The 21,574-nt window shown below is 38.2% G+C and overlaps 1 protein-coding gene across 2 annotated transcripts in view; it reads right to left on the bottom strand.

Annotated features, from left to right (window-relative positions):
• XRN2 (5'-3' exoribonuclease 2) overlaps nucleotides 1-21,574 on the bottom strand; it is a 93,744-nt gene that overhangs the window by 58,511 nt on the left and 13,659 nt on the right. For both annotated transcript variants that reach the window (XM_035298470.3, XM_002747487.7), the window contains exons 2-14: nucleotides 13,769-13,896; nucleotides 13,574-13,685; nucleotides 11,170-11,281; nucleotides 9,259-9,317; nucleotides 9,093-9,182; nucleotides 8,189-8,261; nucleotides 8,009-8,059; nucleotides 7,391-7,548; nucleotides 6,285-6,359; nucleotides 6,066-6,199; nucleotides 5,909-5,966; nucleotides 5,718-5,825; nucleotides 872-916 (exon numbers count right to left, since the gene is read on the bottom strand). In XM_035298470.3, the coding sequence (XP_035154361.1) occupies nucleotides 872-916; nucleotides 5,718-5,825; nucleotides 5,909-5,966; nucleotides 6,066-6,199; nucleotides 6,285-6,359; nucleotides 7,391-7,548; nucleotides 8,009-8,059; nucleotides 8,189-8,261; nucleotides 9,093-9,182; nucleotides 9,259-9,317; nucleotides 11,170-11,281; nucleotides 13,574-13,685; nucleotides 13,769-13,809 (1,116 nt within the window). In that variant the 5' untranslated portion in view covers nucleotides 13,810-13,896. The remainder of the gene's footprint in view (nucleotides 1-871; nucleotides 917-5,717; nucleotides 5,826-5,908; nucleotides 5,967-6,065; nucleotides 6,200-6,284; nucleotides 6,360-7,390; nucleotides 7,549-8,008; nucleotides 8,060-8,188; nucleotides 8,262-9,092; nucleotides 9,183-9,258; nucleotides 9,318-11,169; nucleotides 11,282-13,573; nucleotides 13,686-13,768; nucleotides 13,897-21,574) is intronic.

The raw sequence follows: 21,574 nt of genomic DNA, 5'->3' as shown, positions 1-21,574 counted from the left end.
ATTCTGAACCCACTACAACAATAAATAACTCTACTTTTCTCCTTTCTTGTTTCCTGAAATTGCTTAATTCTAACAAAACATAGTAAAAGGCAGTCCCTAAATTCCACAAGCTTGAAACTCCAATAGGGAAGACAAGAAAAGAAGAACTAAAGAAGTTAAATGACTATAAAGCACTATGCAATCAAGTAAGAAAACAAGTATCATAGGTAGGAACCACCAGAGTTGAAAGAAAGGATTGCTCAACCCGTACTATGAGCATAACCAAGAAGAGGGCCTTATAGAAAAGGTAAGATGTGAGTGAGCTGCAAAGTCAGAAATCCATTCAGAGGTACCAAACGAAGGCAACATCTTAGTCAGCAGGGACGTGGTATATTTAGAAGACAACAAGAGATATGCTGGATGGCTGGAATTCAACCAGATGACAATGTACCCTGAACACCAAGCTAAGACAGAATTGGATTCTGAAGGGATTAAGGAGGCAGGGTGCTTTTAGAACAGAGAAACAAGTTTAGTGTGTTGTGTTCTAGAAAGATTAATTTGAAAAAGACGTAGAAATAAGAGTACAGTAACTTTCAAGAGGATACAGAAGACTGACCATTTTTACTTCAAAAACAATACTTGACTGCTGTAAAAGCATTCAAATAGCTAAGTGCCACCCACCTCTCACCACTCAAGTGTATCCCCTTCAGACACCAGAGCCTAGACGACCTTCTTTAAAATCGACACCAGTGTTCTTTCTACAGGTAAAAGGGCAACTGGGTGGACATTTATGTCCCTGACCAAGTCCTACTGGATAAGGAATAAAGCTACTGTAATGAACACATCGCAAAATTATGCTATTACCAATCTCATGAAATTAATCGCAACTCACCTTCATTCTCTTTCTTTTTTCTTTCTGTCGTCTTCTAAAACTGTCCTAAAAGTACAAAATCCACATATTCTGTCATATAATTACACAAATATGTCAGAGTTAAGCATTACCAGGAATGATTTGGAAGACAACTTAAGTTTTAAAGGACGACCCCAGAAATCTAGGTACATGATTAAACTAGGCAATAAGAGGAAATATTCAAAACGCTGCATCGGAACTTTAAAATGGAAGAAAGACTGAATTTAGATACAATTTTGTTGTTCTTCATAATTCTAACCAGAAAGCTTTTGAATCATTTCCGTAAAATGCAAAACTATTACAAAGACCCTTGGTTTTATCCTGAAGCAAACAGGCTGTTAAAATGAAGAAGATACAAATAAATTTTTTAAAAAAACTTCAACAATTCTTAAAGTTTAGTTGAATGTGGTTAATAACTAAGGTAACAATTTTTTTTTTAATTCAGCAAGACAATTTAGACTCTGTTACCTAAAAAGGGTTCTTACTCTGTAGAACGCATGACACAATAGAGAAAAGAGAGAAATGGGAGTCTATGCAAACATGACCCGCCGCCCCTGCCAGCTCCCAAACACATCGATCTAGTGGAAAAAGGACGGAAATTCAGATGTATGCACGGCTTACTACCGTGTGCCAATTTAATTCACAGGAGAGGGTCCAGCTACATTGATTCTTTCCCCACCCCAACTCATTTCCAAAATGCAGCCATGGTTTCAACTGGACAGAATTTTATGTTCATCTTGTTTAACCTACTAACTCTGGGCAATTCACAGGCCTCCCATGCTGATGCCCACGTTTCCCTGAGTATCAAGGAAGTGAAATGAGCTAGGGTGGCTGCAGCTGCCATTGCAGCCTAAAACAGGGGCCAATGGGTACCATACTAAAGGTCACCCTAGTTGGTGCACTGCCAAGTCATTCCTACCAACTGCAATATAAGGCCTTAAGGAAATATGAAATGGGTGCTTTCTGCCAGGTAAACAGCTGAATGCTGGATACATAAGTTTCCTACTCTGACATGGAGCTCAGGTGATCAATGGTAGTTGATCTAAAACCTCCTCTGATATAGAAAACACTGATTTATTTAATCAAGCTTCTGTCCCATCTTCTGTGAAACTTCTCTTGCGAAGGTCACCAATGACCTGCAGATTATAAAATCCATCAGTCAGTTTTCAGTCCTTATCTGACCAGGATTCTTTCTTCCTGGGATCAGTCTTCACTTGGCTTCCAACAGACTACCCTTACCTGACCTCCTTCCCTCTTGCTATGCTCCTTAACTCCCCAACCTTTTAACTCATTTATGCTGGAGGCTGCAAATTTTTCTATGAAAAATCAGACCTTGGTGATGACGTTGAGCACTAGGACATAAATAACTCCCACAAGCTTATTGTTCCAATAATGGAACACTGGGCATAAATGGCTTAATGCTGGTGCTCCCCTGGGCCCAGTACTTGGGACCTCTCCACTTCCCTCTTCCCATGGGAGTCATCACCAAGTCTCATGGCTTTAAACACCATCTACATGCTGATGACTCCCCAACCAGGGCCTCTCCATACTCGGCATCTTCATTTAATTATCTCAAACTTCACACGTCCAAATCCCCACCCCACCTTTGCACCTCCCAGTCTTTCCATGAGGGTTGCTCAGAACATCTTTCAGGCTTTTGATGCCTTTCCTTCTCTTACACTGTTTTTAACCCATCAGCCAATCTCACTGGTTCTACCTTCAAAACATGTTCAGAATCCAACTGCCTTTGATCATCTCCACTGCTACTATCCAGGCTCCCTTGGATTACTACAAAAAAAGGCTCCTCACTGGGCTGGACTCACTGCTTTGACCTTTCCCTCCATACAGTAATTTCAACAGGGCAGCTGGAATGATCCTTTCACAGTATGTATCAAATCTTGTCACTTCTCTACTCAAAACCTTACACTGATGCACAATGAAAGCTACCTGTTGGGTCCTACCAAGTTGGGCCCTCCATCTTCTTTCTGATTTCATCTCCTACTGCTTTTCCTTTGCCTCCTCTGCTCCTTCCACACTGGCTCCTTGGTATTCTAGAAGATCCTGGGAATGCTCCTGTCCCAGAGCCTTGGCACTGGTGATTCCCGGACTGCAATGTGCTTCCTGCAAACATCTACAGTGTGCCCCTCACATCCTTTATGTCTTCAATCAAAGTCAGCCGTCAGTGAGGCCTTTTTCGTCACCTTTTCTAGAAGTGTAATGCCCAACCTCTCTCTTCCCAGATGCTTCCTCACCTGCTTTAGTTTCCTTGGTGGCACTTACAAGGTTTACTTAGTTACTGTGTTTATCTTCCAGCTCTCCCAAAGGAATGTAAGCTCCATTAGGGCAGGGATTCCTAACTGCTTTTTGGTTTTTGGCTGTTATCACTAGCACTCAGAACACTGTCTGTCACATTGTAAAACACTTAACAAATAATTCCTTAAAAAATGAACATTCCCAAGGTCAAAATACAAACATCAAAGCTCATATAATAAAAAACACCACATTTCTTGCCTAAATGTTCAACTTTAATAATTTTTTTTTTTTGAGATGGAGTCTCACTCTGTCACAAAGGCTGCAGTGCAATGGCATGATCTCAGCTCACTGCAGCCTCCACCTCCCAGGTTCAAGCAATTCTCCTCCCTCTGCCTCCGGAGCAGCTGGGATTAAAGGTGCCCACCACCACACCCAGCTAATTTTTGTATTTTTAGTAGAGATGGGGGTTTCACCATGTTGGCCAGGCTGGTCTCGAGCTCCTAAGGTGATCTGCCCGCCTTGGCCTTCCAAAATGCTGGGATTACAGGATGAACCACCATGAATGGACAGTAACAAATATTAATGTATTCCTTTTCTACCATTTGTTCTGCTGGTCTGTTAAATGCCTATCTCTAAGGGTGGTAGTCACATACAAACAGAAGACCACCTGGGTGGACCTTTTGGATCTCTCCTTTTTTTTTTGTCCTATGAACTCCTTTGGAAACCTGTCAAATGCTGGAGACATACTTCCCAGAAAAAATATATATACCCAGAAACTTTCCTATTGCGTTTCTGAGGGTTTCCCCTGATGTCCAATCATGCTGAAGGACACTGTATGACTTCAGGGACACCAACAAAGATCCAAAGCTTTAAAATGCCCTCTCCTGCCAGGTCAGTTGAAAATCATATTAATTAAATCTGTAACACTATGATACCTACTAAATCCCATACTTCCTCTTCTAATGCCAACTTATGGTGCAGAGTCTGCTAAAGAGACATTAGAAGGCTGTTGTAACTCAAGGTTTTTAAACCAAGAGGTGCACAGTATGTAGCAGCAGATCAAGGGATGCCACTGTAATTGTTGAAAACTTAGTTAAAAATGTCTGTTCCAGTTGACATCTGATCCTCTAGACAAAGCTAGTTCTGTAATTTGAATTCTATATGCAAAACCTCTTGACATCACATAAAAACATTACCAAGTACTGCAGGCTTTTGGTAAGTGCTCACAGTTGGAAAGAATGCTTACAGTCAACTATGTTACATAAAAAGACACCCAAAGCTCTAAAAATAAGAGATCACTAGCTACAGTATAAAAAGCTGATGAAAACAGAAAATAAGATTCAATAACACATTTCAATGTGTTGGGAGACCATGAAGCAATGTAGCAGTAATAATGTTGTTATCTGCTTAAAACACCCACATGACTTTGATGAAATCAGTTTCTGAAAGATTTCCTTACCATTTCTAAGAAACTATTATCTACTCATTTTGCCCACTGCTGGCCTCCCTTGCTACACCCTGCAATCATCCCCACACACTCTGCCTCCAGGCTGCTGTCCCTCCACTCCTATCAGCTCACCAAGGGGCTCCCAAACCTTGTCCATAGACGAAGTGCCTGTCCACTTCACTGTGACCCTTTGAGCAGTACCAATGGCTTCCCTTCTCTTCAGGAATTTCCTTCCACCTCTCTAGAACTGGCTCTTCTTTCTCCTTAAATGTCCATGGTTCCCTAGGCTTCTGTTAAAGGTACTTTTACTCCATTACAAGCTCCCAGGAAGTTCAATTTCATACTCATAATTTCAAGTACCTTCCATCAGTTAATGGTTCTCTAATCTCTTTTCAAAAGACTTCTGCCCTGAGCTTTACACATATTCAACTGCTTAATGAACTTTTCTTGTCTCAGGTGTCTTGTAGCAACTCACATTGAACATCTCCAAAACAAAACCCAATTTCTACTTTGTCCCCACCCCAACCCATTCCACCCCTACTGCTTGCTATCTTAGTAAACAGCACCAGCAAATTCCTAACTGCCCAAGCCAGAACCTGGACTTTGCATGTAAGCACTCACACCCATCATATACAATCAATTTTCAAATGCTTTGTTATTTTATTTCCTTTTTGTGTTTCAATTTCTTAAGAGATGAAGCTCCCTACATTCTCCCAACCCTCTGCCCTGGTGTACATAATACAACCCACACTCCCTACATTATAAATTCTTCTTAACCTGTCTTCCTGCTTTCAAAACATGGCAGCCACTAGTTCAATCCCAACAGTCTTCCAGCCTTGGAACCCACATTTGAAACCCTATTGATTAGAAATGCATTTGGATTTATATTCTGATTATGAAGACAGAAAAAAACATCACAATGCAACTCAAACAGGGTACAATACATAGTTCCACACAGCAAGCAACACAACCTTTATAAAATAAAACACTGACTGCTCATGATTACATTAGTGTTGACACACCATAATGATATAAAAACACACTCAAAGAGATTAAAAGTAATCACAGGATCATCATAGCCTATTAGAGATAGGAGCAATTTTAGCTACTGCAATAGAAACACTTTACCTCATCATCCTTTCTTTTTTTAAAAATGCTATCCTCAACTTCACCAACTGCTAACATGATCATCTGTACTCTTTGCAGATTGACATAACCACTTTCTGTAAGGTAACCCTGTAAGTAATAAAATATATGTAAAATGATCTTCTTGTAAAAGCAAATATTTCTGTTTTGAAATTAATCAGGAGTGAACTTACCCCAGTTTTGTGTACCACATTTTTGTATATGTTAACCAAACGGTCAATCGCACCTTCCCTGTCAGCAGGAGACGAACATTACGCATTAGAACCAGTAGGCACAGTAAAGTCCAGAAGCCTAAAACAGCAGTTTAAAAAAATGCACAAATGCACATACCTAATCTCTAATGACGGCAAGTGAGGGAGGAAGTCATTTCCCACAAAGAAGCACATGAAAACCCAGTCATCAATGCTCCTTTCAACATCAAATGTGAATGGTAGGCTGGCCATGGTGAGTTCTCTTTCCAAATACTACAATCAAAAAGGAATGCTGCCATTACAGCTATCAAAGGCACCCTGCTTTAGAGTGCTGATTTCAATGAGTACTGCTACATACCTCACGAAGAACATTAAGCCGAAGGAAGATAAACTCTCCTTCCGCACAAGGAAGACTATCGGCAAGTTCGTCATGCTGCAAGAATAAGAACAAAGATTCATCAAGTCTACTCTAAGCCCAGTAACTTTTTCCAACCAAGCAAATTTTAAGGCTTTTTCTAATGCTAGATCCCTTTTAATATCACAAGTATTAAATTTTAAAAAGCTCACCAAACCATTTTCAAATAAAAATTAACCATAAAACCAACCACACCTAGACCAGGGGTCAGCAAACATTTTCTGCAAAGGGCCAGACACTAAATTATTTTGGCTATTGGGGGACATATATGATCCCTGTGAAACAGCCTTTCATGTTTTGTTTTTGACAACACCTTAAAAATGTGAAAAATATTCTTAGCTCACAGGCCAAATCTGTTTGCCCACCAATGGCCTATACTCAACCAATGAATACCCCTTCCCTGTGAACAGATGTGCACAGATACATGATATTGCCTTTGTTGTATTATATATCTGAAATCACACACCATATTTACTTCTTTTTTCACTTAGCAATGTCTTTGAAAAAGGCATCATATTCTTTTTTCCCCCCAAATAAACTGTATGACTCAAGAGGCACGATATTATTGAAACAGAAGCCCCTTTAAAGGGGACTAGACATAACCAAGTAAACCTAAAATACATAAAGAGTGGGAGTAATTCAGAAGTCTCAAGACGCTGTAGTTTCTGTTAAGAAGAATAACTATTTCAAACAAATAACTTCCACGAACAAATTACAAACTATGGGCATTATTATCAATGGGAACTAAGCCTCATATAGACACAGGCGATGTCAGAAAAAGTGCTAGGTAGAAAGGACGACTGTGCACATGTTTTGAATGCAAGTGTATTTTAAAGTGCTTTAACACGTCTCTGTGAAGGGTAACAAGCATATAAAAAACTAATCAACCACAATCTTCTCTTTATCCATTTTAAAAACAAGAAAACTTAAATATTTAAGGCTATTTAATTGTATACTTTAAAATGGTTGAAATGGTATTTTATGTCATATACATTTTACAATAGATTTTTTTTTTTTCTTAATGAGAACTACCATCTCAAAGTTATTACCTTTCCCTTCTTTTCTCTTGGCAAACCTTCACAATCCTTGACTTCGTGTCCAAACTGATTACAAAGACCACATGGTTTGGGCTTGTTTGGTTTGAATTCTTCTCTAATAATGGTAAAGTTGGGTTCATGTGTGGCAAGGCCAAGCATAATGAGATCAGCTATCAATTGACAATGAGAAAAACACTGAACAGTGAGTACTCTGAGGATTCTTACCATAACTAAACTACTATGAGATACCAACACAAAGAAAAGCCTAAATCAGCACCCAAATGAGCATCAAAGCCCCAAAGCCTAATATTTCCTGGCAGTTCCCAGTTAATAGGAAGTCCTCCCGTGGACCTACAACAAAGACAGCCACTAAGGATTAAACACTTGGGAAATTTTCTATTTTAAAGGTGTGAGGAGTTAAAAGGTTGAAAAATGTAAAATAAAGAAAAAAAATTAAAGATTAGTGATCATAGATTAAACAGCAACTCAATACTAGTTCCTTGTTGATCATAAAATAATCAAGGCATTTTGGAACTTTCAGGCAACCATGAATAATCCATTACTGCACACCAACCCATCAACTTGCTATGGTTTAATCCAAGAGAAGCAAATCCCAAAGAAGAAACTTACCATCTGCTCCACATAAACAATGATGAGTATTTGGGTCATGGTTAGGCTGGGCTAAACAAGAGAGAAACACATATTTATATTAACATATACCACAAGAATATCACTTCATACCAAATATTTTCTATCCAGTGGCCTTTTAAAAATAGAACATATAATCAAATATTGATAAATAAGATTTACCTCTTTGTCTTCTAATGTAATCCATGATTTTATGTTCTCCTTCACCAGGAGCACTAGCATCAGATAAAATTACCTATAAAAACATTTTACAATTTTTTAATGTACACCTGTAATCGAGGTAGTTGCCTCAAACCTAAAACCTAACACTTTTATCTTATCCCCAATTTTCTATAGGCACAAAGATCAAAAGAATTATATGTCTCAAGAAAAACTGAGATAGTGTTACGGGAAATTTTTCTGAATAAGGTGGTGTGTGTGTGCATGCGTGTGCGTGTGCGCAGTGTGCATGTGCGCAGCGCGCAAGCGCACACAAAACTGAAATAGTGTTAAGGGAAAATTTTCTAAATAAGGTAGGGGTGAGTTGTGTATGCATGTGCATGTGTATGTCTTCAAAACGACTTCATTGAGTAACTTACTACAGGGAATGGAAAAGAATGAAATGTCTGGGTCAGACCTAGCCATCAGAAAAACTGATCATTCACAAGTTCCTACTGTTTTCACTACTATACAAGGATATCGCGCCAAACCATGTATGCCCCAAGAATAATCAATAACAGATATCTATTAAATATAATTTACCATTTCTAATTAATAGGGAAGCCAGCTTATGGACCTAAAATTAGACACAAGTTCATTTAAATATCACTTAAATATTTGGGAACACAGCCATTTAAGGCAGAGGACAATAAGAGGACAAAATTGGTTTTAAAAGAAAATTCAGTTATCTAAAACCTAAGCTTGCAAGGGTACCCCATCTCCAATAACCCTGGAAGCTTTTCTTTCCTCTGACAGTCAACTAACATCTTATGGGGCAGGGCAGAAAGATAAACAATGTCAGTCATATCGAAGTACAGCCTCAAATGATCACCCTAATCCTTCTGAAGTATCAAAATGTGAAACTTACTGTCAAATTTTTCCACCCAGGGTCATTATTTAAACGATCAGCTATGTAATAGCGAAGGCATTTAGCAAGATTGTCCATGAACTCAGTTCCCTAAAACGACAAAAAGAAAGAAATTAACCTACCATCTAAGAGTTAGCAATAGCTGGCAAAGTATGAGACTACTCACTGGTGTAATACAGTTGCTGTCAAATCTTTCTTTTATTTCTTCTGGAGGAAGAAAGCCACCTAGAGAAAAGAGGCAATGTTTTGTTTTCCCCATAAAGCGTGGGGTAAATTATTCAATACTAAGCCAGAACAACAAAAACAAAAAGTTCAAATACAAAGGAAAGGAAAGTCCTTTGCAAGGGACACCTGCGAGGGCGAGGGGAAGAAAGAAGCAAAGCCTTGTCATCTGAGGACCAATGTTCCCCCATCAGGAAGGAAGGAAGATGCCATCTCTCAGATTTAAATTATCATTATATGAGACAGAATCTTCTTCTGTCACCCAGACTGGAATGCAGTAGTGCAATCCTGGCCCTCCCAGGTTCAAGCAATTCTTCTGTCCCAGCCTTCCGAGACACTAGGTTACAGGTGCCTGCCACCATGCCTAGCTAATTTTTGTGTTTTTAGTGGAGATGGGGTTTCGTCATGTTGGCCAGGCTGGTCTCAAACTCCTGACCTCCAGTGATCTGCCCTCCTCAGCCTCCCAAAGTGCTGGGATTACAGAGGTAAGCCACCACATTCGGCCTTTTAAATTATGTTTTAAAGGACTATAAAGTAATATATGGTACACAAAAAATACTATATTGTTACATAAAAATTATGAAGTTCTACACTCTGCAAGAGGATAATACACATACATACACACATGCGTGCACACGCACACGCACACACACACACACACACACACACACCAGTTAGGGGCCATATTTTTGATAACAGTTCCTAAAATAAAGATGCCTTAGAAAAATGAAATTTAAAATGCCAAGTTCATCGCAGATTTGCAGGATAAGAAATACAATTATCAGGTAGAGGAATATAAAAATCCCTTTTCTTCCTCTATATCACTATTGGCTGCTTCTCAAGAAACAAATACATTTCATTACATCTTCAAAAAACAAGACAGTCTTAAAATCAGAAATATTGTTACAAATACAAACAATTTTTAGAGTCTCAATTACAAGTTGCAGCTAAAAGAACTATATACTTTAACACTTCCAAGAAAATTAAAGTAATATAAAATTTACTGTAATTACAGGCCTGAGCTGTCTATACTATGGCAACTTTTTTCAACTGCAGAGTGCAATTATCTGGAGCCAAGACATTATGGCTTTTCTGGTCTATTATTCACCCTTACATACTAGAACACCCAACAAACCACCCTGCTACAACCATACCCTAACTCACACACAGGTGTGGTGGCAAAAAGCCAGTCCCAGCTGGCATCAGCACTCCCTGACCTGCCTTTCTGAGGCTTAGTCAGTTCCTACCCATGTAGTCACCAAGAATTTTAAGGTTTTGGGAAACTAGAAAAATGACGACAACCCACCCCAACCCCTCCAACCTTGAAGGAATCCTGAGTACTGTGCCTGCTCAATCAACCTATATTGAAAGTGTGCAAATGACTTGGCAACAGCCTGTAAACGTGGATCGAATCATCTTTGGCTTCCCCAGCTATCCTCTGAGTTTCAAAAAGCAAGCAAGCCAAAGCTGGGTTGAGGAAAATGTTTATAGAACTATAGCTTTCTGACAACTGCCACAGAGAAAAGTAGGAAAACTACTTACCGTATTTCTATTTTACAGACACATAAACCTTTGTTAAAGAGCTGCACTGGCTCTGAAAGAGGCTGACAATCTGCAGTCTCCGCCAGAATTCCCTATTCCCAAAGTTCACTTTTACTGGAGAGTTTGAAAATAAACAAGCCTATTAAGCCTACTGGTGGGATTTCATGAACTACTTTTCCTCAACAGTGAATACTGGATATTCTGGGATCTTCAATAAATTTAAAGCTTACCTATTTGTAAGAAAAAGTTGCCACCACCATCCCCATTCTGCACACCTTACAAAAAATCCAACTTTAAGATGCAAATTCTTTACCTTTTGCCAATATTTCTTCCCTGACTCGCTGCTTCTCAACTGCTGCTTCCATTCCTTCTTTTGATGCTCTGAACCTCCTCGAACGCTGCTGGTTCATTTTAGCACGTGGTGCCTGAAAACGTATTTCATATTCCACATGAAATATGGAAAATGTGAATTTGTGAATATTTCAGAATGTGAATATTCTAAAATATTCACAAATAAATCTGAACATAATTTTGAAATCAGTTGTTCTTATAAAAGTAGTACACTAACATGGAAGAAAGGTAATTAATGTGTCTAATAATCCTTTCATGACAGAGCAAATCCCGATAACTTAAATTTGGACCAAGAACCTAAAAGTTGAGCTCAATCAGGTCAATGAGTGCCATGTCAAATGGACAAACATCCTACGAAGCCCTAGCGCTTGTACTGCAAGGCCTCCCAGCTTAACACCAGTTCCCCTGGGTTAGGGTACTCCAAGAAAGAAAGCTCACTTTACTTAAAGACCCAGAAAGAATTTGATGAGCAGTTACTACTGAACTAAGATCACAAAGACCCTCCCTATGTCCACATCTAAAACGAAGAATGGTCTCCAATGGGATCCACAATGTCTCATGAAAGCAACAGAAAACTATTTATCTGCAGAATCTCTGTGCATTTCTATTTCCCACAACAAGGTTTATAATTACCACTCTGCCTTTTCAATAAGGCATAGCAGTTAGAAAAAGAACAGGGCTGGGGCACGGTGGTTCAAGTCTGTAATCCCAGCAATTTGGGAGGCCAAGGCGGGTGGATCACCAGGTCAAGAGATCGAGACCATCCTGGTCAACATGGTGAAACCCCGTCTCTACTAAAAATACAAAAAATTAGCTGGGCATGGTGGCATGTGCCTGTAATCCCAGCTACTCAGGAGGCTGAGGCAGGAGAATTGGCTGAACCCAGGAGGCGGAGGTTGCAGTGAGCCAAGATCGCGCCATTGCACTCCAGCCTGGGTAACAAGAGTGAAACTCTGTCTCAAAAAAAAAAAAAAAAGAAAAGGAACAATGCTTTAACCAAAAGTTAAATCACTCTAACCAAATGCAATTTCACTAGAAAAGCCCAAATAAAGTAAACTGGATTGTAAGATTTTGGAAGTTACTCAACTGAGTTTTGAGGTTGGAAGAAACTGGAATATCCTGTTTACATCTAAATGTAAGTTACCTAATATTCTCTTTAAACAGTTCCCTTTTCTGTAGAATGAGACCATCTAATGCAGCCCTCTCAAGTACCAAGTTCTACATCTACATATACATATAAACAAAAAAATGTGTGTATAAACATGTACATGCACATATGCATATAAATGTGTATCTATTTTATACTTGATGCAGCAGAAAGAGTACACTGGAGTAAAGCTAAAAATTTTCTTCAAAAAAAAATTAGCTGAATATAAATTGAAATGTGCTCTAAACAAGACATATTTTTTTCTTTTTACTCTTTACTCCATTTTAACTGCAACTTAGCAAGTTATCAGGTGGCTAAGATTTTTCACTGGGTAAAAGGAAATCTCACAGAAAAGTTAATCTTGGATTCCAGGTTCTCTGGATTTCCAAAATCATTCCATTAGCCACCAGGACATACTAAAATGAAAAGAAATCCTCTACCTACAGATAGCTAAATAAATTTAGAGTTGTATCTTACCTTAACTTTCCTTACACCCCGATAGTTTCCTGATCATTTATAAAAGGAGCTACTTGGTATTATTATCATGATGTCAGTAACTTAATCCTCTCAAATCATTTTCATGACTACCCACTGCCTATAGGATCCAATCCAAACTCCAGATGGTGGCATATAAGGCTTTCGCAAGCTTTTGCTATACTTCCCTTCTCAGTTCAAACCACCTGTAGTAGCCAAAACATGTCAGTGTGGTCAAAGGCATGAAAAGTATGTTGACCTGCCACATTTGAGAAATCTGGAAGGTCCTCCCTCCCCAAACCCTGTCCCATTCATCCACCACCATCATTCCCCTAATCTCCCAATTATTCTTCATTGTTAAAGAAATGGAACAAAAGTCACCTCTTCTCTATTTCCTAACTTCCTTAGTAGCACTGACTTCCTCTTCCCTCAACACCCTGAATGTATTATCTAGTGCTTACAATGCCTATAAATAACTAAGCTCCCTCATTTGTCTATGCCTCCCCCACTAAGCCAAAAGTTCAAAAACAAGGGAAGTCGCCACCATCCCCAGTATTTCACAGTACTGAGCACAAAACAAGCACACATAAAAATCTGAATAAATGACTGAAGGATGAGGAGGCTTTCTATCTCAAGTTCATCACTGCTAACGTTTTTTCATTATTTAGCTGACTCTCCTTCTAGACACTGGGAACGCAGCAAAAACCAAAATGGAGGCTTCTAAGTTAATTATTTTAGCACTTACCACACCATCTATTGCCATGTAGAGAAGTCGTCTTGGTCTTACAATACTGAAAAGTCTGTCAATGTACTCAAAAATTGCAACCATCATTTCATCTTCATTTTTTGGTGCTGGTCTATAAGGACAAGCAAACAATGTAATATAATATAGTGTTTCCTCTGTGATTTGCTATATCAGTGACAAAAACAGGTTACGTACTTATCTTCAGGATGAGTACAGGGATGGATGATTCCATTCATATCCAAATACAGATTATCAAACTCCACATCATTTGGATTAGGTTTACTGGCATCAACTGGAATCTTTACACCATTGCATTCTTTTGGCTATGAGGAAGTGATAATAGTAGTTTGATTGTTCAAGTCTAAAAATGACAGATCTCAGGCTCAGTATGAACTTGTGTTTCATTACTGAACTGGAAATAAAACACTTCAAGTAACCTTTAAATTATAAGAAGTTATTTTATTCCTTAAAGCAAACTGAAGCAGTTATTTTATCTGTAGGAAGCGGATGGCTTCTAACACAAGTTATTTTTAACAATGTAGGAGATGTTTATAAAATTCCCCAAATCATTCAGGTTGTCCAAGTGAGAGATCACGGAAGTCATCTTAAAATTCATTTCCCTCACCACCCACATCAGTTAGTCCTGTCAACGTAACGTAAAAAAAAGCTTATCTACTTCATCTCCTTTCATTCCCACCACCATGAACAACAAGAAATTACCATCTCTAACCTAAAAGAGCACAACAACCTTCACCTAGACTGCCCCACCTCTAGACTCTCTGTTCTTCAGCTCAATCTCTGCATTATCAGAGTTCTCTTTCTAAAACACAAAAGTGTGCATCTTAATCTTACCTAATTTTTCTAATGATTCTCACAGCGGGTGTTGACCAATGAGCCTGGACCTTTCCTAATCTCCTATCCTGCCATCGTATTGTTAAGGCCCACTCACTCTCTTTTAAGTTTCTGGAAAATGCCTTTTGATTTCTCAATGTTTTCACATGATGCTTCTTTCGGAATGCCTTCTTCCTCCCTTGCCAACACCCACTTCCTGAAATCTTATTAATTTCCAGGGTCTAGACTCAGATCAAATGTCACTCACTTTATAACACCTTGTACATATCTTCCAAGAAATTAATTGTTCCTTCTGAATTTCTTCATAATTTTGCTTATTCACTTGTAGCATTTCCATTGTTTTACAAGTAATCTGTCAATCTACCCCAGCTACACTGAGTTCTTCAAAAGGGCTTACTCACTGCCAGAGATACTCAATTAATGTTTTTGTAAATGTTACTATCTTTGTTTTTCAGCAAAAGATTAAGACTATGAGATCTAATTTTTATTATTAACAGTAAAAGTCACTTAAAAAATAAGTTCACCAAACACATACAAAGCATCACTTGTAACAGCAAAAACTGTAAGCAATTTAAAAGCCTATCATGTACATACTACATCAAGGATGAACCTCAAAAACATTATGTTAAGTGAAGAAAGCCAGTCATAAAGTGCCACTACCATACAATCCCAATTACATAAAAAGTCTAAAATAGACATGTTTGCAAATACAGAAAGTAGATTAATGGTTGCTGCAGGTAAAGATGGAGAGAGGGGAGGGAGATGGGTGGCAACTGCTAATTACTTTTGAGAATAAAGACGTTCTAAAATCAGATAATAGTGATGACTGCACAACTCTATAATATACTAAAAACCACTGAATCATATAATTTCTCCAGGTCAATTTCATGAGATACAAATTACATGTCAACAAAGCGGTTAGAAAAAGAGATAAAAATTTAAAATCAGGCATGGTGGTATGTGTCTGTAGTCCCAGCTACTCTAGAGGCTGAGGTGGGAGGACTGCTTGAGGCCAGGAGTTCTAGGCTGCCGTGAGCGATGATCACACCACTGTACACCAGCTTGGAGAACAGAATAAGATCTCATCTCTTAAACAAGTAAGCAGATCAACTTAATTAGAGGAGAGGAAAAAAGCCCATCAGGAAAAGAATAAACTCATATAACATCCATATACTTACTTGCAAGATGCAAGTGAGATTGGAAGAGCTAGAGCTAGATGGTCACAAATATACTGCCAAGCCAAAAAAAAACAAGAACATATACAGTATACCATTTACAGAAAGTTATGAATAGATAAGAAAGCATTCAATATTGTTCAGAGATGAACACATATGCAATGAAAGGACGGTGAAAAGCAAAGGAATGATAAACACCAACTTCAGGATACTCACTCTTTTTGAGAAGGAATCAAGGGAATGCGACTGGGCTTCAAGTTGCATTTAGAATTGCAGGGAAAGAAGAACAAAAAGGATTTAAGGCAGAACAAAGAAGCGGTTAGACAACGTTCTGTACATATATGCTGCAAATCAGGAAAAAAGGGTTTGATCAGAAGCAGTGAGTGGAATGAGTGGTAAAGAAGAAAGCAGGTCAATTCTTGGGTGTGGGGGGTGAGAGTCTATAGAAAAAAAGATTTGATGACCCCAAAATTAAAACAAATTCTGTGATGGCAAGAGGCTCTCTGCCTCTCCACTTAACTCTATACCCCAAAGTCCACATCTACCATCATCCTGTCCAAGCGGCCACCAAACTCAGAAAAATCAAAACTCATTCTTTGTGCCCCCCAGGACAGTAAATATTTCACACCAGCTGGCCATATAATCTCAGTTACAACTAGTATCTGGAACATGGCTGTACTCCAATACAACCTGACTCACAAAAACAGGACATCACTAGCACATTAATCCCCACCCTGATGCCTAGCACAAGAAAAGGCACAGCTCTTCATATGGAGTGCAGCTACATGAGAGTTTCTACTTTCACTACCTAGAAAAAAATCAAGTGGATCCTAATTTTGAGAAAAGGGCTCCAGGTATTCCCAATAAGAAAACTGAACATATTTTCCCCTCAGGCATACTGTAGACATGCCCAACACTTATTATATAATCTCAGAATTCCTTTCATCAAGAGAAGATTTTGATGCTCAAACAAAGGAACTCACTCCTCAAGAACCTTGTCCAATGCTATACCAACATGTCTCCTCTTCAGTTAAAGAGAGATCCTTAATCAAACACAGCAAAAAGGAGAGCCACTCTGAACCCTAAAACCAGTGTATTTCAAGTAATGACTTTTAATTATTTTTTGGATTCCCCAGGTAACAGACTGAGCACATACTGCAGTCTTCTGTTTCTACCCCAAGACCACATGAAAGACCAAACAAACAAACAAATCTACTGTACAACTATGATGGAAAACCACAAGCAGAACTTCTGTGGCTGAGAAGTGATGAGGGATGGCTCAAATATGGGGAACCAACAGCCCTAACTGAAGATGAGTGCAGTACCTCCAACATGCGAGAAAAGATACGGTGCCAACGGTGGTAACACAAGAGGGCTCCGGGCCCAGAGAGGAGACTCAAGGGACAGCTTCAGGATGTTCCATCACCACCAGTCACAGGAACAGCCAGGTGGGCCAACTCCTGCCCTCTCCTCTCCCTTCATCCACCCAGGTTCCATGTGAGCCAGGCAACTTGAGAAAGGAGCTCCCAGACAATGTGAGAGCTTGGGTTAGAAAGGCAATGCAGTGCCTTGGCTGAATAGCAATTCCCAGGAAGGAACAGAGAGCACTGATAGTCAAGGTAGCTCTGCCTAGCAGGAAGCCTGCTCCTTCATGACATCATGGATAAAGGAGGGGATATATCTATCTATTCCAAATAGGCAGTCGGGATTTCATTCTATTTGTTGCCTGACAATGCCAAGAAATCAAGCTAAAGAAGGTATTTAAAGATGTAATATAACATAAACATACAAAGTGATGTCTGTATAAAAACACATCACGCAGGTTGTGAAGTAAACCCCTAAAATGAATTTCATGCCGACCTACTGTTCCAGTCAACCTTATAAGGAGAAACCACTACCACTAGCTCAGTAGATGCATTTATTTTTGTTTAAACCTATAAAGGATTGAACAGCAGCATTAGAAAAACCATGAATCATGCCTGACGTTCCAGGGCAATAGGAGTATCCCACTGATGGAAGTCATATGCCAAATCATATGACTTGGTTTTAGATTTTCCTTAAAGCAGCTTGGAACTCTGAAAAGAAATTCAAAACATGGGTGATGCTTTAGAGATTAACGGCCAAAGGACTACTGAAAAATTTAAATTACAGTATTTTGCTTAAAAATTCAACCTGTAAGATATTTTAATGCTGTGGGTGATTAGTATTTTTTCAACTTGTACATGTGTTAGATCTTCATTTTTATATGATGTTATTATATGATGTTAGTGAATGAGGAGTAATAATTACCGCTGATATTTATGGAGCACTTAACGTGATAAGCACTGTTACAAGGGTTTTTACTCATGGATTATTCCATTCTATCCTCACAACAACCTTGTGAGGTATGAAGTATTCCACTTACAATTGAGAACACAAATGCTTAGAGAGGTTAAGTGGCTTTTCCAAAGTCACACTACTGCCAGGTTCAGGAACTAGGATTTAAAACCATGACTCAGACCTGATACCTTAATGAGCATGTTAGACAAATTAATTGTTAATTTCACTAGATTGAAAGCTATGTGTGCCGAGGTCTATAGCAAGTACTACAGAGGATACAAAATAGGCAAGGTGTGTGAAATTGATTATCATCGCCTACATAAAAACTTATTAGAAGACTTTACACCAACATGACAGCATGAAGAGCTTCAATAACCTTTTCCCAGTGAAACTGGTAAATACTACTTTTAAAACAAAAACATTTAAAGCCTTTGGAAATGATCTTGAGGGCAAACAGCAAGCAAATCAAGAAAATCTGTAAAAATTTTGGAACCAAATTCATTTGCAAAAGTGCACAGTAATTTTTTTTTTAAAGGTGTTCTCAAGAACAGTGAAGGTAGGGTGAGGCCCTGTGGCTCATGCCTGTAATAAGCATTTTGGGGGACTGAAGTGGGAAAATCACTTGCACCCAGGAGTTCAAGGCCAGTCTGGGCAACATAGAGAGCCCCATCTCTACAAAAAAAAAAAAAAAAAAAAAAAATTTTTTTTTTTTTTTTTTTTTGAGACGGAGCCTCGCTCTGCCACCAGGCTGGAGTGCAGTGGCACATTCTCAGCTCACTGTAACTTCCACCTCCTGGGTTCAAGCAATTCTCCTGCCTCAGCCTCCCCAAGTAGCTGGGACTACCGGAGTGTGCCACCAGGCCCAGCTAATTTCTGTTTTTTTTTTTTTTTTTTAAGTAGAGACAGGGTTTCATCATGTTGGCCAGGATGGTCTCAATCTTTTGACCTCCTGATCCGCCCGCCTCAGGCTCCCAAGTTGCTAGGATTACAGGGGTGAGCTACCTCGCCAAGCCAAAAAAAAAAAAAAAATTAAAAATAAAAAAGAATCAAAAAGGCACAGTGACATGTACCTGTAGTCCCAGCTACCTAGGAGCTGACTGTGCCACTACTGCACTGTAGCCTAGGTGGCTATAAAGTTACAAAAAGTTTACTAAAGTTACTAAAGCAAGTGACTCTAGATGGTAATTCAAGTCCATACAAACATTAAGCACAAGTAAAGGTAATTATATATATTTTCCTCCTTTCTTCCCTTAACTGAATTAAAAAGCAACTGCATAAAATATTATATAATATCATGTTGAGCTTATAAGGCATAATGTAACATATGTGTAATATATTTGCCCTAACAGCACAAAAGCAGGTGGATGGAAACAAAGTTGCAGTGGGCTAAGGAAACGGCTACAGATGGTAAAGTAACTCTTTAAAAAATGCATTGTTGGGTTATCTCAATATATGTCATATGTATAACAACCTATAAAAGGGGGATGGAAATTGAACTACATAGCAGTAAAGTTCAGTAAATTTCAGCACCTATTACACGAACTAAGCTAGTATAAATCTGAAGCTGATTCTAGTAAGATACACAGGGTGAGCTCTAGAGCAATGACTTTGAAAAAAATATACAGTAGAAAAAAAGTCGCTAATGAAATTAGAATCCTTCTAGTAACTGGCCACTGAAAAGGAAAAAAAAATTAGAATGTTGTATTAGAAAATATCCTCATTGCCAAGGAAAGCACAAAGGAGAAATAGAGAAAGAAAAATGACATGACACAAGCAGAAAACAAAAAGTAAAATGTAACTCCAACTATATCAATAATTACATTAAAATGTGAATGGATCAAACAAGCCAACAAAAAGGTGGCTTGTCAAAGTGGATTTTAAAAACATGACTCAATTATGTGTTACCTACAGGAGATACACCTGAGATTCAAAGACCCAACAGAGTAAAAGTAAATGGATGAGAGAAGATAATCATGCAGAGAGCAACCACAGAAAGCTGGAGTGGCTATACTGGTATCAGATAAAACAGACTAAACAAACAAAAAATGATACTGAAGGTAAAGAGGGTCATTTTACAAAAAAGCAAATCCATCAAGAAAAAGATGTAACAGTTAAAAATACAGATGCACCTAATAATAGAACACCAAAATACACAAAATAAGAAGAGGCAATTCAACAATGATAACTGGAGACTTCAATATGCCACCTTTAGTAATAGAACAAAACAGAAGATCAATATAAAAGTGGAAGATTTGAACAACACTATCAACAGAGACCTAACAGATGTTTATAACACATTCCACCTAACAATAGAATATACATTCTGAAGTGCACATGAAATATGCTCTCAAAAATTTAAAAGCATAGAAATAATACAAAGTATATCCTCTGACCACAAGGAAATAAAATTAGAAATCAGTAAGAGAAAAAAATTGGCAAATTCACAAATATGTGGAAATTAAACAACACAGTCCTAAATAACCAAGGGGTCTAGGAAGAAATCAAAAGGGAAATCAGAAAATACTTTGGGATCAATACAAATAAAGACACAGTATATGACATATTACAGAATACATATAAAGCAGTGTTCAGATGGAAATTTATAGGTGAAAATGCTTAGATTAAAATATATCTCTTCAGAAGTATTCGGCTTTGAAAAAAATTAGTTAAAAAAAAAAAACTCAAATCGATTTACCTAACTTTCCACCTTAAGACCCCAAAAGAGAGTAAACTAAACCTAAAGCAAGCAGAAAGAATAAAATAAAAGATTAGAGCAGAAATTAACGAAACGAGAATAGAAAAACAATAGAGAAAAACCAATGAAAGCTAATTCTTTAAAAAGATCAACAAAACAGACAAACCTTCGGCTAGTTGGATGAAAGGGAGAAGACTCAAGTTACTAGAGTCAGAGACCAGAGACAGGACACTACTGCCAATTTACAGAAACAGAAGGATTATAAAGAAATACTATGAATAATCATCTAGCAACAAATTAAATAACTTAGATGAAATGGACAAATTACTAGAAAGACACAAACTACCAAAAATAATTCAAGAAAGATAATCTTAATAAACCTGTAACAAGTTAAAAAGATTCAATCAGTAATCCAAAAACTACCCACAAAGAAAAGTTCAAGCCTAATTGGCTTCACTGCTGAATTACACCAGACATTCAAAAGAATAATTTGGTACGAATTCTTCATGAACTCTTCCCAACACATTTTACTGGGCCAATATGACCAATACCAAGACCACACAAAAACATAAAAGAAAAAAAATGCAGACCAGCGTCTCTTATGAGCATGGATGCAAAAATCCTCAACACAATACAGTCAGTACTCCCTATGTGTTGATTCTACATCTGCAGAATAGACCAATCATGGATCAAAAATATTCAGGGAAAAAAAAATGAACAGCTGTGTTGGTACTAAACATGTGCAGATCTTTTCTTGTCATTATTTCCCAATAATACAGCATAACAACTATTCACATGGCATTTACACTGTACCAGGTATTTAAATAACCTAGAGATGACTTCAAATACAAGAAGATGTGCATAGATTATATGCAAATACTACATTATATAACACAGATTTGAGCCTCCGCTGATTCTGGCATCCACAGGAGGTCCTGGAACCAATCCCTCACAGATACT

This window comes from Callithrix jacchus, chromosome 5 (assembly GCF_049354715.1).
Source record: "Callithrix jacchus isolate 240 chromosome 5, calJac240_pri, whole genome shotgun sequence".
In the NCBI taxonomy this organism is placed as follows: Eukaryota; Metazoa; Chordata; class Mammalia; order Primates; family Cebidae; genus Callithrix; species Callithrix jacchus.
This window is presented reverse-complemented; position numbering and strand designations above follow the sequence as displayed.